The sequence below is a fragment of the Cetorhinus maximus genome, chromosome 5 (genome assembly GCF_964194155.1).
Source record: "Cetorhinus maximus chromosome 5, sCetMax3.hap1.1, whole genome shotgun sequence".
In the NCBI taxonomy this organism is placed as follows: domain Eukaryota; kingdom Metazoa; phylum Chordata; class Chondrichthyes; order Lamniformes; family Cetorhinidae; genus Cetorhinus; species Cetorhinus maximus.
The window spans coordinates 159,857,196-159,871,216 of record NC_135883.1 but is presented as its reverse complement, the minus strand read 5'-3'; the positions used below and the strand labels follow the sequence as shown (position 1 = coordinate 159,871,216).

The 14,021-nt window shown below is 45.2% G+C and overlaps 1 protein-coding gene across 1 annotated transcript in view; it reads left to right on the top strand.

Annotated features, from left to right (window-relative positions):
- Positions 1-453: 453 nt before the first annotated feature.
- LOC144680392 (heme-binding protein 2-like) overlaps positions 454-14,021 on the top strand; it is a 39,064-nt gene continuing 25,496 nt past the window's right edge. Inside the window, exons 1-2 of the mRNA XM_078541361.1 lie at positions 454-576; positions 4,408-4,537. Coding sequence (XP_078397487.1) covers positions 454-576; positions 4,408-4,537 — 253 coding nt within the window. The remainder of the gene's footprint in view (positions 577-4,407; positions 4,538-14,021) is intronic.

Genomic DNA, 14,021 nt, shown 5'->3' with positions numbered 1-14,021 from the left:
TGGATTTCCAGCATCCGCAGTTTTTTGCTTTTAACCCAAGAAATGAAACTGTGCAGACATGAAACCCGAAAGTTAAACTGTTTTCTCCCGGGTCACTAACACCAGCGACCGGCAGATCAATCTTCAATTCCAGGCAACTCCCAAACAGGGAGGGTTGACAATCCTGAGTGTGTGAAGTGGAATCAATTGTAAAATAGCTTCCCGAGTGTTCAGACTTCCCGGGAACTGGCACTCAGAGAGTTAATAGTTCCTCACGGCAAGTAACATTTCCATAATGCATCAGCTAGTGCGTTTCTTCAACACATGATGTTGCTACCTGCAGCTTAACTTTATTCAAAATCATCTTCATAAAACAGTATAAAAAGATCTGAGCTCTCTGCTCAAACTGCAGATCCACCTGAAGGTGCTGAGAGTCATTCAGGGCGTTCACCAGTGATCTGAGCAGACACCAGGATGCTGAGACTCTTCCTAACTGTGTCTGTCCTCTTCTGGCAGCAACTTGCTGCACAGGATGAGGTGAACAACTTCTGTGTTGAGAATGACTGCATTGAGTCCGCAGAAGTCATTGTGGACAAGGTAAGTATTGTTCAGAGTTTACTGCGTTCTGTCACGTTTGTACTAGGGGAAATTATTTAATGCCTGTTTTTGGGGTAAATAACCTGCGGTGAATCAACAGCGCACACCCCAACCCTGAAACATGAGACTGGACTGAAATTGGTCCTTGGGTCTCATTAACATTTTATACATGAGCTGCTGTCGGCTGATTGGTCTCCACTGCCAGCTTGTGTAGTGAGAATATCAGGGTTTCTGTCTCCAGCAGTGGGTCTAAAGTGGGGTTGGTGTGGAAACAGAGAGGTTAGAGGGATGATGCGAAGGACTGTAGAGTCGGGAACATTCCTGTTACTCCTGTATACACTGAATCTAACCCAACTCCGGAAATTTATAACAGATTTAAGTTCACTATGTTACATCTGTAAGAAGCCAAGTCTTGCTTTAGGCGATACCCCACACCACAGATACCTGGAAAGTCACATCAATACAGCAGTGTCCTTAAAGCAGGTTTGGCTGTGAGAATTATACTCCATCCTTGCTAGATTAATATAAATTAGCACAGTACTTCTGACCTCTGGGGAATTTTACCCAGGAAGTACCCCTAAAGATGTGCTGGGGACATCATTCAGATCTGCTGGCCCAGTTATACTGTTTTTTTTTGAATTTCTTATCTCAGTCCAAATCAAGGTTAGTTCTTTGTTTGATTTCGGTGGGCTTCCCTAGGTGATTGTTGTCTCATTGTTTTAATGGGCTCACATGATGTTTATCATTGTCTTCCTGCCCCCTTAACTAGTCTTGAACTGAAAGCAATTGTATGTGTTCTGCTGAAGGGCCATGAGGGCTCGAAACGTTGACTGATTTCTTCTCCGCCGATGCTGCCAGACTTGCTGAGTTTTTCCAGGTAATTCTGTTTTTATTTTGTATGTGTGGAGTATTGATGGGTTCGCATAATTGCATTGATTGTGGTCTTCCTGCCCCCGTAGTTAATAGTAATTATTTATGCAAGATTTTGATGGGCTTTAGTTTCGTGTTGATTGTTTTAAGGGAAGAATGTGTATTCCGTCTCCTCTCATTGTCTGGTTTCAGGTAAAAGTCCAAAAGTCATATCCCTGTTGATGATATGGAAAATGTGGGAATTTTGCGAACCTTTCAACACCCCCCTGTGATACTTTAACCTTGCTTCAAGTATCATACTGGAAAAAAAAACAAAATTCCTGACGCTCCATAGTCAATCTTCCCCTGTAATTACCTATCTAAGATTTCATGACACATACATTCCCAATTCTTTAAAATGCGGTGTACGTAAGCATGCATAGGCAAAATACAGTTATTTACATACATCCAAACATTTAGTCGGTCCAACTTGGTGGACATACATCTTTATGAAAATAAAACAAAACATAAAATTCATTCTCAAAAATAACCAAACACAAAAAAAACAACAATCTTTATTCAGGAACACACAAAAAATATATGAAAGGTTCAAACAGGTGTATCTCTCCCCACCTTAGCATTATGCTTCTTCCGGGTCCTTTCGTTTTGGAACTCTGGAATTTTGTCATTTCCCTTGCACTGAGAGCACAACAGGTACAACACTATTCCCAGCTGGCAAACCACCAGGATGTGGGAAGCCATTCTGACCCATGAAGGGACCTCTGTGTTTTCGAAAATATCCCACCAGGGTGGGACTGTGATAGCTTGAATCTCTCCCTCTATCTCGTGTGTTTTCTGTTCCAAAGTATAGAAATACTTTTGTGATAACTCTACAGCTCTTAGTCGTTTAGTAAGATGTTCTGGTAGAGGGGGAATTTCTTAACCGAAATGCGTGACAGAGCTCTGCAAGTTGGTAATGTTTTCCCTAACAGTGAGGTGAACAGTGGAGGGTTCAGGAATGCGGACAGTCTGCTTCTGGGCCACTTGAACTTCTGCCTCGGGTTTAAAACAAAAACTGCTGTCACTTACCGGACACTGGATGCGCCATCCAAGCTGGTAGTGGCGCGCACTTGTGGTGACATAATATGTCCCACCCCCTATATATGCTACCTGTGGGGGAACATGGCCTTGTGCCATTACCTCCATGGTACAGTTTATAGACTGTGCACCAGCAGTTTTAAACCCACACTATGGTCTGTAATAGACGTTCAAGTGCTGGGGACACAGTATTACGTGTGCACCCCGGCTCCGGCACCCAGAGAGGTCTGTACCTGTCATCATGTGCTCCCACTTTATGACATAAGGTGGGACTGCTGCGAAACGGACGTGTGCACCCCCTTGAATGACTCCAATGTTCTCCATCCTATATACTGGTGCAGGTCGGGCTGTCCCACCCATGACCGGCATCCTCACTACTATACCCATGATGGTGTGGTTGGAGCGCCCACAATCTACTGGGACAGGGTAGGCTTCAGAGTCTAGGTGGAACTGACACGGGCTTAGTGAATTCTCAAATGGGTGGAGGGCTGCGAGGTGCTTGTTGCTGATCCAGGAGGGGACTAAACCTTGCTTTAAATCCTCCAGGTTGCTGTAGCCCTCGCCCAGCAACCATGCCCCGTACAGCACACACGCCTCATTCTGTGCAGCCTGGTCTGATGCATTCCTATCCTCTCGAATGAGTACATTCACTGCTTTGGCATGCCTTTCCAACTCAGCAATAATCTCCTTTAAATGGACCGTCAGGGCCTGGTCCTCCTGTAGCTCTGAGCCTGTTACTGTGTTTTCATAATTGTGTTTTTAAACCGTTTATTTGTGTCTGCAATTCTATGTCATCCAGACTGTTTATCACAGAGGATCCAGTATTATATGCTGTGAAAACATCATTCCAGGTTCCCCTTCTTTGTCTCCCGGCATTGCTAAATTACTCAGTGTGGGGAGTGTACAGTTCTGTTTTGTCTACATTGTCTTTTGGGTGCGTGCCACAAGTTCAGTGGCCTTAACTGAGGCTGGAGAGGATGGGATTATGCAAGTGTGTAGGTGGGAATCCCATTCCACCCCCTTCCCCTTGTCCAGCCATGCTGTGGAAAAGATAATGGATAAGCCCATGGGAAGTTCTTCCGCGATCCCCACATGCAGACATAGATTCCCTGTTCCGATTTCCACCACTTGTCCCAGCACACACTCACTCCCCCATGGTTCCCGGTAATGGTCCGATGGGTGTCGTTCCCCAGTCGCTCCCAGTCAGCTGTATCGTCCCCCATGTCTCTGCTCAGCTTCCTGAGCCACCACCACCTTCCCAAGGGAATCTGTCCTCTGCAGGTCAGGCACACGCGTTTCCCCTCAGTGACCCCAACCCGTGTGGCCACAACCTGTTTGCTGGGGCAGGGGAGGGAGGCCTCCCCGTAGGTGAACCCGGTCTGACTGGAGTATCGGGTGGAGTTAGATCCCAGCCACCCTGGCCATCTTCCCACATGGGAATAGGTAGTGATCTCCTCCACGTTACCTTCTCTGCCCCTCCTTGGTCCAGGTGGTGCTGGGATTAAGGGGCACGGAGTCAGGTGGAGCACTAGGGCTCATGCCTCCTCTCCCTGGCCCTGAGAACACTCAGAGGGACGTGACTCAGTGTAAAAGGCTTCCAATAACACTCTCTATTTTTTTTTAATGAAAACCCAAGGGGAGGAGCAAGGCCAATAGTGCAGGAAACGCTAAAGCTGAAAGAGTGAAAGAGAAAAGAAAATGAAACAGGAAGTGTTAATGCCAAGAATTCCATCAAACCTCCTAACTCTCTTTCAATCCCAGCCCATCCAGGACATGAATGGTGCTACTGCACCTGGGAAATTAGCATGTCCTCTGAACACTGACGCTTTACAGAGGGACTTCAGTTGTGTCATAGGGTAATACATTCTGCTCTTTTTGTCTTAGAATTATGAAGAGAAAAAATTCCTACACTTCCAAGATGTTCAAACATTGGTTACTGGAATGGATATGAATCGTGCAATAGAGACCGGCCTGGAGAGACTTTTCAATTATTCACATTTCTCTAATGCTGCAGGTACATCAAATGTTCCCTCAAAATAACAAAAGAATAGAAAACAACCTTTCGATCTTTGATCTGTCTTGTTTCAAACTTAGTGTGTAGACTGAGACACTGACCGAAAAATCCCCCCATTGTCAATCCCAGAGGCTTCCTTGTTCACTTGTTCCCAGTGGGTGGAAGTGCCATTTGGGCTATTTCTTTGATATTTGCAGACTTTATGCTCCCAGAATCGGAAGGTTTCCCACATATGGTGCGGAATCTTCCCAGATTCGCACTCAGTGCGGAAGCAGGCAGGTAAAACGATGGTGGGTTTTCACGCCGTATCATCCCAAGCCCACCACATTATTTATGTACTCCCGGGAAACGCGCTATTTCCATGGCGGGCGGGCTGTCATTCACCTTCCCACCATTACCCCGCCGCTGCATCACGCCGGGCACCACATTTAAAGTCCAGCTGCAGGCACACATCTCAGTGCTTCCAGACCACGACTGCTGCACCTAAGACATGGCCCTGAAACGGAAAAGACTGCAGCCCACAGGTTCAGCGACGCTTTAGGGATGGGCAATAAATGCTGGCCGGAGCCAACAACACCTACATCCCATGAATGAATAAAAAGAGAAAGGTCACTCATCATTTTCAACTCACACACTCACAAACCCATTGCACATCCAGAGGGTTCTGGCACTTGGAGGACGGCTGGAGGCCAGAATTGTGCTGAGTCTGAGTCAGATGACGAGCCTCTGGATTCAGTCATGTCACAGTTGCTGGAGCTGCAAAGGCAGGCTCAGGAACAACAGGAAGGGATGTCCGCTGCACTCCTCAGTTTGAAAGGCATGATGGAGGAGTCCGTCCGCCTTCAGCCTGAGGTGACAGTGCCGACATGCCAATGCACTGAGGTTAACACAGGTAGGACGGCAACCACCATGGAGACCTTGGTCCAGGATGTTGCTCCTGCACTGCTATGTGGGCGCAACTCCATCGCTGATGCCATAGTGAACCTCCAACAATGTGCACCCAAGATGGGTGCCAGGCAGCTCGGTCTCAGCCTGGCTACCCCTGCTCCTCAAGGGGTCAGCCTGGAACCTCTAGGCACCGACAGGGAGGAGGACCAGCAGGTGCACTCTCCAGGCCCATCCATCCAAGTGGCCCATGGAGCATCCAGCCCACCCGACTCCCAAGGATATTTCCCTGCCTATGGCCCCTTGTTCTGATGAGCAGTGCTTTTGTCACTCAGATATGAAACCTTTCTGCACAAGATAAAGGCAGGTGTCTCAGTCCAGGGCCTCTTCCCTCTGCTCTGTGCAGCCCTCAGACTAAAGTGATGGTCCGGCCTCACACTCCCTGGGGCAGAAATTTTCCCTCATTGGGCGGGCTCGCTGGGGGCAAGTGGAAGTGGTCGGGAAGCCAACAGCCGCCCGTGAATGAGCCACAACCGTGATTTGACGCTGGCGGGCCAACTAAGGCCTGCCCGGTGTGAAAGGTGCAGGACAGCGCTCAGCACTGCCTGTGTAGGGGGAGGGGGAGAGGAGGGCCAGCACAGAAGTTCACACATGCACACGGTTAAGCAAAGGAAAAGTCCCTGAGGCTCAGAGCTGCCTCACGGAGATGGAGATTCATGGAATGAAAAGAAAGATTGTAAAAATTTTAATAACATGTCCCTGCTCATGTGACTCTGTGAGATGAGCAGGGATGTATTAGAAATTAGTTTAAACATTTAAATTTTTTTTTGAATGACTGATCGAAACCTCATCCCACCCGTGGATGAGGTTTCACAAAAAAAATCCAATGGCCGCTTGGCCTTTTCACCCACCCACCAACCGTAAGGTCGGACGGGCGGTGAAACATTTCTATGCAACCAGGATCCTCAGTCGCTCTCTCCTCCATCGTCTTTGCATCCTGTAGGCCATCAGGCACACAGCTAGTTCACCAGGCTCCATGATCCTGATGTACTCAGCCTGCAGGATGAAAGTGAGAGACATGTGGTTAGCATGGGTGCACTAAGAACCTGTCCTGGTTAAGTGTAACGGCCCCATAACACTTCCCGGAGAGTGCTGGCCACCACTTGGATGGTCAGAGAATAGTGCGCTGCATGGCTGCCCTAATAGCTTGAGCTATTGGTGAGACGGGTCCAAACTGGGATGCTGACATTGCAAGGAGCTGTGAGCGTCTCCTGCAGTGACTGCTCCACGGCCAGCTTTAGCGAGGAGATTGTACAACGTGCGCAGTCATCCAACTGCTCTGCAGCCCACTAAAATGCTCATGAATTTGCAGTCTGCCTGTGGGGTGGGCTGAGGGTGGGTGGGGTGGGTGTGGTGTACGTGGAGCTCTGGGGTACTTGGTGGTAATTTGCTGCCTCTGTGTTGCTTGAGTGGGCAGGTAAGCGAGGTGAGCCCGACCCCAACCATATCAATTTGGCTGCACCTGAGCTGTCTCAGTTGCAGAGGAATGACCACTTTATGCAGGTTCCCTAATGTGTATCCACTTCCCTCACCCACCCTACCCACCCACACCGAATACTTGGGTGCTATATTCAATGCCAGGCCTGCCCTTGCCCATCCTCCAGCCACAAGTCACCTCAATGGCACGTCTGCCCTTAACCCCTAACCCCACGATTCTCCTGAAGCTTGAAGTCCAATGGGTGAGCCTGGCGAGAGCTGCACAAAGTTACTGTGTATTCACCTCCGAATTCCCCTCAAAGTGCAGGCCGCCAAGCTCACTCCTTTTATGTGCTGTAGTGAAACACGTTGGCGGACTATCCTGCTGACATGGACGGATGACCCGGGGGAGGGGGGTCCGATTCTGGCGGGCTGGCCTGATAATGATATGCAGATGTATTACAATGAGTTTCCTAATGAGTTACAATGATGTCCGATAGCGGGCTGAGCGGGCAATCGCAAACTGGTTTACTGCTGTCATGAAACCAATCGCGCCATATTATCCGCTCACGCCACCGATCATGCCGACTCCAGCGGGCACAGAAAATCCTGCCCATGGTGGGATGGGATTCCAAACTCATGTTCCTACTCCAGCAGTGGCTGCTGAATTTTCCTAGTGTAATAAAGGCTCCATACGCCAGGCATGAATCCCACTACTGCAGTCGACATGTACCCTTGTGGAAGCTGATACATTGCATCTCTCTCAGGTTACTGGATGCTGCTGGAATGCTGGGTCCAGACTGAGGCTCAGTGGCAGGAAATTCTGTCTTGTTACAGATAAATCATGTTTGACTAGCTTCATTGAGATATTTAATGGTTAATGTTGGATGAGGGTAGTTGATATTATGTCTATACACTTTCAAAAGATGTTTGAAAAATTAATATATAATAGACTGTTCGTAAAATTAAAGCCCATGGGATTAAGGGGATTGGCAGTGTGGATACAGAATTGGCTAAGTGACAGAACACAGAGAGTAGTGGTGGACAGTTGTTTTTCAGACTGGGTGGAAGTTTACAGTGTTGTTCTCCAGGGGTCAGGAACTATTACACATTTCATAAATATTAATGATCTGGAATCGGGTATACAAGGCATAATGCCAACATTTGCAGATGATATTAATGTTGGGAAATGCAGTAAAAAATAAGGAGGTTCTAACAGAACATCTAATATGAACGTAGGAGCATAGGAGCAGGAGCAGGCCATTTGGCACTTTGAGTCTGCTCCACCATTCAATAAGATCATGGCTGATCTGGCTGTGGTCTCAGCTCCACTTTCCTGTCTGCCTCCCCATAACCCTTGACTCCCTTGCCTAACAGGAATCTTCTAACCCTGCCTTAAATCAGTTCAAAGACGCAGCCTCCACTACAGTTGTGGAAGAGAATTCCACACACCAACAATCCTTTGGGAGAAAAAGTTTCTCCTCATCTCTGTCTTCAAAGGGAGACCTCTTATTTTTAAACTATTTTCCCTCTTTTTATTTGCCCTACAACAGGAAACATTCTCCGGATATCCACCTATCACGTCCCCTCAGGATCTTGTATGTTTCAATAAGATCACTTCTCATTCTTCAAGACTTCACTGGGTATAGGACTAACCTGTTCAACCTTTCTTCATAAGACAACTCCTTCATTCCAGAGGGTTCCAGTGAACCTTCTCTGAACTGCTTCTAAAACAATTATGCCTTATTTTAAAAAGGGAAATCAAAACTGCCCAGTTCTACAGATGTACCAAGGCCCAATACAGCTGTAGTTAAACTTTCTGACTTTTATATTCCATGCCTCTTGCAATAAACACCAACATTCCATTTGCCTTCCTAATCACTTGCTGTACCTGCACACTAACCTTATGTGATTCATGTATGAGGACACCTAGATCCCTCTGTACGACTAGGTTCTGCAATATCCCTCCATTTAAATACTATACTGCTTTTCTATTCTTCCTGTCAAAGTGAACAAGCTCACATTTACCCATGTTACACTCAATCTGCCAAATTTTTCCCATTCACTTAATCTGTCTATATCCCTTTGCAGACTTACTACCTCCTGTTGACAACTTACATTCCAACATACCTTGGTGACCTTGGCAAATTTAGCTGACATACATTTACAAAAATGCATTCAAGGGATGTGGGCATCGCTGGCTAGGCCAGCATTTATTGCCCATCCCTAATTGCCCTTGAGAAGGTGGTGGTGAGCTGCCTTCTTGAACTGCTGCAGTCTCTGTGGTGTAGATACACCCAAAGTGCTGTTAAGGAGGGAGTACCAGGATTTTGACCCAGCCACAGTGAAAGAAATGGATTCGCATTCACTCCCTTCATGCAAGTCATTGATATAGATTGTAAACAGTAGAGGTCCCAGCACTGAACTCTCTGGCACTCCACTAGTTTCAGCTTGCCAAATAGAAAACGATCCATTTATCCATACGCCCTGCTTCATGTTAGCCAATCAATCTTTTATCCATGCTAATATGTTACCCACTAAACCATGTGGTCTTATCTGGTGTCGTAACCTTTGATGTGGTCCCTTATCAAATCCCTTTTGGAAATCCAAGTGCACCACATCCACAGGTTCCCCTTCATCTGCCTTGAGCGTTGCTTTGTCATAAAATTCGAACAGATTTGTTAAAAACGATTTCCCTTTCACAAAGCCATGTTGGTTCTGCCTGATCAAGTATCCTGCTGTAGCCTCCTTAATAATGGATTCTCGCACTTTCCCTTTGACTGATATTTGGCTAACTGGCCCATAGTTCCCTGCTTTCTGTCATCCTCTATTCTTGAATAAATGTGTAACTTTAGTTATTTTCCAGTCCGCTGGATCCTTTTCAGAATCTAAAGAATTTTACAAGATTATAATCAATGCATCTCTAATCTATGCCACGGCTTCTTTTAAGACTCTCGGATGCAGGCCATCTGGTACTGGGGGCTTCTCAATCTTTAGGTCTTGTTTCAGCTGCAGCTGATGTTAATGCTCAGCAAGCCAGATCTCAGATTGAAATCCATCTCGGCGGATTGTAATTTTCTTTTTCTGTATTGTAGAAATGAGGAGGGAAAGCTACAGAACACAAAAGTACAGGACTTCAGTTATTACTTTTAAAATTTTAAAAATTAACATGTTTATTGAAAAAAAAAGAAAAGATGAAACTTAAACACACAAGATAAAAGTTACAGTAAGAAAATAAATTGTACAAAATGACACCCAAAATGCTTGATCAAAGTTGCATACAAAAACTATTTTTCCGCAACAGCTCTTACAGATTCTTAACCATTAAGTCAAGGAAATATTCCCCAAACTGAGAAATTGTTTTCGCTTTAAACAGAAGTACAATCCATGACTTCCCACAACATATCCACACTCCTGTGGCTCTTCCAAAGGGAGAGTTCGAACAAATTGTTTCTAAGGACACATATTCTCCTGGCCCAAAACTGAGCTACTTTCCTCAATTAAAAGGTTTTCAGAGCTTTTCTGCACACTCCAAAACACTGGGATTGGCCTTCGGTGGGACGTCCCCCACAGCAACTGCTACAGCTGAAAACCCATTTGTATAAATACCTTTTCATCCCTTTCTTCATAGTTCTCCATTGTCTTTAATTATCTCTTTGAAAACACAGGCTCCCAAATATCAAAACCTTTCATGTTCCTATTTTACCTCTATTTCGGGTCCATAAAATTTAAAACGCCTGCCCCTGTTTACTCACAAATCTCCTGTAAAATGCAAATGTTCTTGTATCTTTGAGATTCGTTTGAAATGCAGCAGCTACAAATCAATTTCAAAACTTATCCCCAAATGCTCATTTCAGACCTACTCTGTTTCCTTATAAGTTAACACCCACTATAAGGCCTCTTAACGAATGTTAAGAAGGTAACACCCTTAGTCTTTTGTGCCTTAGACTCTGCAGAGAATCTGACTCCAACAATCTCACATTGATTAACCCTGGACACAGACAGACACAAGTTACCCTTACCCACACAGAATATACACATAAACACAGGAATATAAAAATGTACTCCTATCATCATAGTCTAATAGTTTAAAAGCAAAATATTATGTATGCTGGAAATCTGAAATATAAACAGAGAATGCTTTAAAAATTCATCAGGTCTAGCAGCATCTGTGGAGAGAGAAACACAGTTGACATTTCGAGTCCACATGATTCAGCTCTGAGAAAGAATTGTACAGATTCAAAAGGTTAACTCTGTTTCCCTCACCACAGACACTACCAGACCTGCTGAGTTATTCTAGCATTTTCTCTTGTTATTTCAGGCCAAATAGTTCTCCTAGCACCCTTTCCCAGGTGATGGTGATTGTATTATGTTCATCCCTCCCTATCATTTCTTGATTTTCAAGACTCCTTGGAAAGTTTTCTAAGTCCTCTACTCTGAAAACAGACACAAAATACCTGTTCAATGCCTCCACCATTTCTTTGCTTTCTGTTACTGATTCCTCACAATCACTCTCTAGATTTAGTTATTTTTGCTACCTGTTTTTAGATTACTAGCGAGCTTTCTCTCATACTCTGCTTTCTGCCAATTTATTTTCTTTTAAGTCATTCTTTGCTGGTTGTTAAAATATGTCGATTCCTCTGGCCTACCACTAATCTTGCAGATTTCTACAGTGTTTCTTTCAATTTGAAACTATCATTTTAATATTCCCTTAAATTTTGTCACTGCAACTTTACTGCATTAAGTTTTAGTTTCCAAGTTCACCGAAGCCAACTCTGCCTTCACACTCACCTTTATTTGGGTGTAAAACACTAGGCATGGACCAACACTTCTCCATTTTAAACTGAACATGAAATTCTATCAAATGATCGCTGTCCCTAGAGGCTCCTTTACCATGAGGTAAATCTTGTGTCACTGCACATTACCAGATTTTACCTGTTCCCTGGTTGCCTCTCCAGCCCAGAGCAGATAGCCTGACCCCTGGCACCAGGCAGGCAACACAGCTGCCTGGATTCATGTTCTCAACTGCAGAGAACTGTATCTATTCCCCTGACTATACTGTCTCCTATCACTACCACATTCTTCTCTGCTCACCCACTTACATGACATCCCTCACCATGGTGCCATGGTCAATCTCCTCATCCACACAGGTAGCAAACACCTCTGCTGGGGAACTCCACTATGCACCTTCCTCCAGTCTGAAGAACAGGCTGTTTCTGTTTCCTGTCACTCAGCCAATTTTGTATCCATGTTGCTACTGCCCCTTATATTCCATGAGATAAATCTTTGCTCACAAGTCTGTTGGAAGTCCATGTACACCCACATCAAAAGCATTAACCTCATCAACACTTTCTGTTACCTCGTCAATTAACTCAAGCAAGTTAGTTAAACACGTTTAGTGCTTAAGAGGTCTGGGCTGGTTTTCCTTCATTAACCCACGTTTGCCGAATTGGCCATTCATTTTGTCTCAGATTATTGTTTCTGGAAGTTTCCTCACCTCCGAGTTTAGCCTGTAGTTGTATTTATCTTGATATTCTTTTTTGAACGATGGTGTAACATTTGCAATTCTCCAGTCATCTGGCACCACCCCTGAGTCTAAGGTAGGCTGGATAATTATGGCCATTGCGTCTGCAATTTCCTCTGAACCTTCTATATTCAGCCTGGTTCACAGCTGCATTACCAACCTGACACCTGTCATGTGCACACTTTTTCTTTTTCATCTTAATCTCTATCCATATTGTCATCCAAGGAGCTCTGGATTTGTTTGTTCTAACTTTCCCTTCTGTGGGAATATACCTTGATGGTGACTGAACGCTTTCTTCTCTAAAGGCAGCCTATTGTTCAATCACCTGCTAATTTGTGACTCCAGTTTTTCTGGGCCAGATCCATTCTTCCCCCACTAAAGTTGGCTTCCCCCTGTAATTATTCTGACTATGGATTGTTCTTTGTCCTTTTCCATAATCAACCTAAACCCAATGATTACTGTCCCATAAATGTTCCCCTTCTGACCCACTGGACCCACCGCATTCCCAAGAACCAGATCTAGCATTTCCTCCTTTCTCGTTGGACTAGAAACTTACGACTGATGAAAATTCTCCTGAACACAATCTAGGAATTCTTGCCCTTCACTGTCCTTTCCACTCCTACTATCCCAGTCTATATTCTGATAAAGATCCCTATTATAAATACTCTGTAATTCTGACACCTCTTTATAATCTCCTTGCAAAATGTACATGTTCCCCACTAGTTGGTGGCCTTTAGACAACATCAAACAATGTAATCACAAGACTTTTTCTTCCTTAGCTTTAGCCAGATAGATTCTGTCCTTGACCCCTCTGGGACACACTCCCATCCAGCTTCGCAATGTTCTGATTAAACAATGCTGCCACCCCTCCCCCTTTCCTATCTTTCCTGAACACCATGTATCCAGGAATATTTAATACCCACTTCTGCCCTCCCTTGAGCCAGGTCTCTGTTATAGCCACAATGTCACATTACCATGAGGCTATCTCCACCTGCAACTCACCAATCTTATTAAGCACACTCCATGGGCTGAAACTTCCCCCCTTTCAGGGGGTGGTGAAGTTGAAGGGCAGGTGTGTAGAGGCGCCCTTCCGATCAGCGTCCCTGATCGGAGACGCACCGCCATTTTACGTGTCTATCTGCTCCCTGTGCGGTGGGGGGAATCCCAAATTCGAGAGTGCGCTCTTTGGCGCATGCGCACGAAAGAGCGCACTCATCTCCCTGAGGCTAAGTGCAGCCTCAGGGAGATCAGTTGTAAATGGAAAAAAGATAAAAATAGAAAAATAAAATTTCCCTAACATGTCCCCTCATGTGACAATGTTACATGAGTTGGAACATGTCCATAATTTTTACAAAAACTTTATTAATTTTTTAAAAAATCTACATGAAACTTCATCCCGTCCGTGGTTGAGGTTTCATGTTATTTCTAGTTCTCGCTGAGGCTCCTGGCCTGATCGCCAACCTTAAGGTTGGACGGGCAGGTCCATTAATTACTTAATTGACCCTGTCAATGGCCTCAATTGGCCATTGACAGGTCAGCGGGTGCACAGCTGATTTTACAGCATCCCAACCTTCCTGAAAATTTAAATGGTGAGCAGGG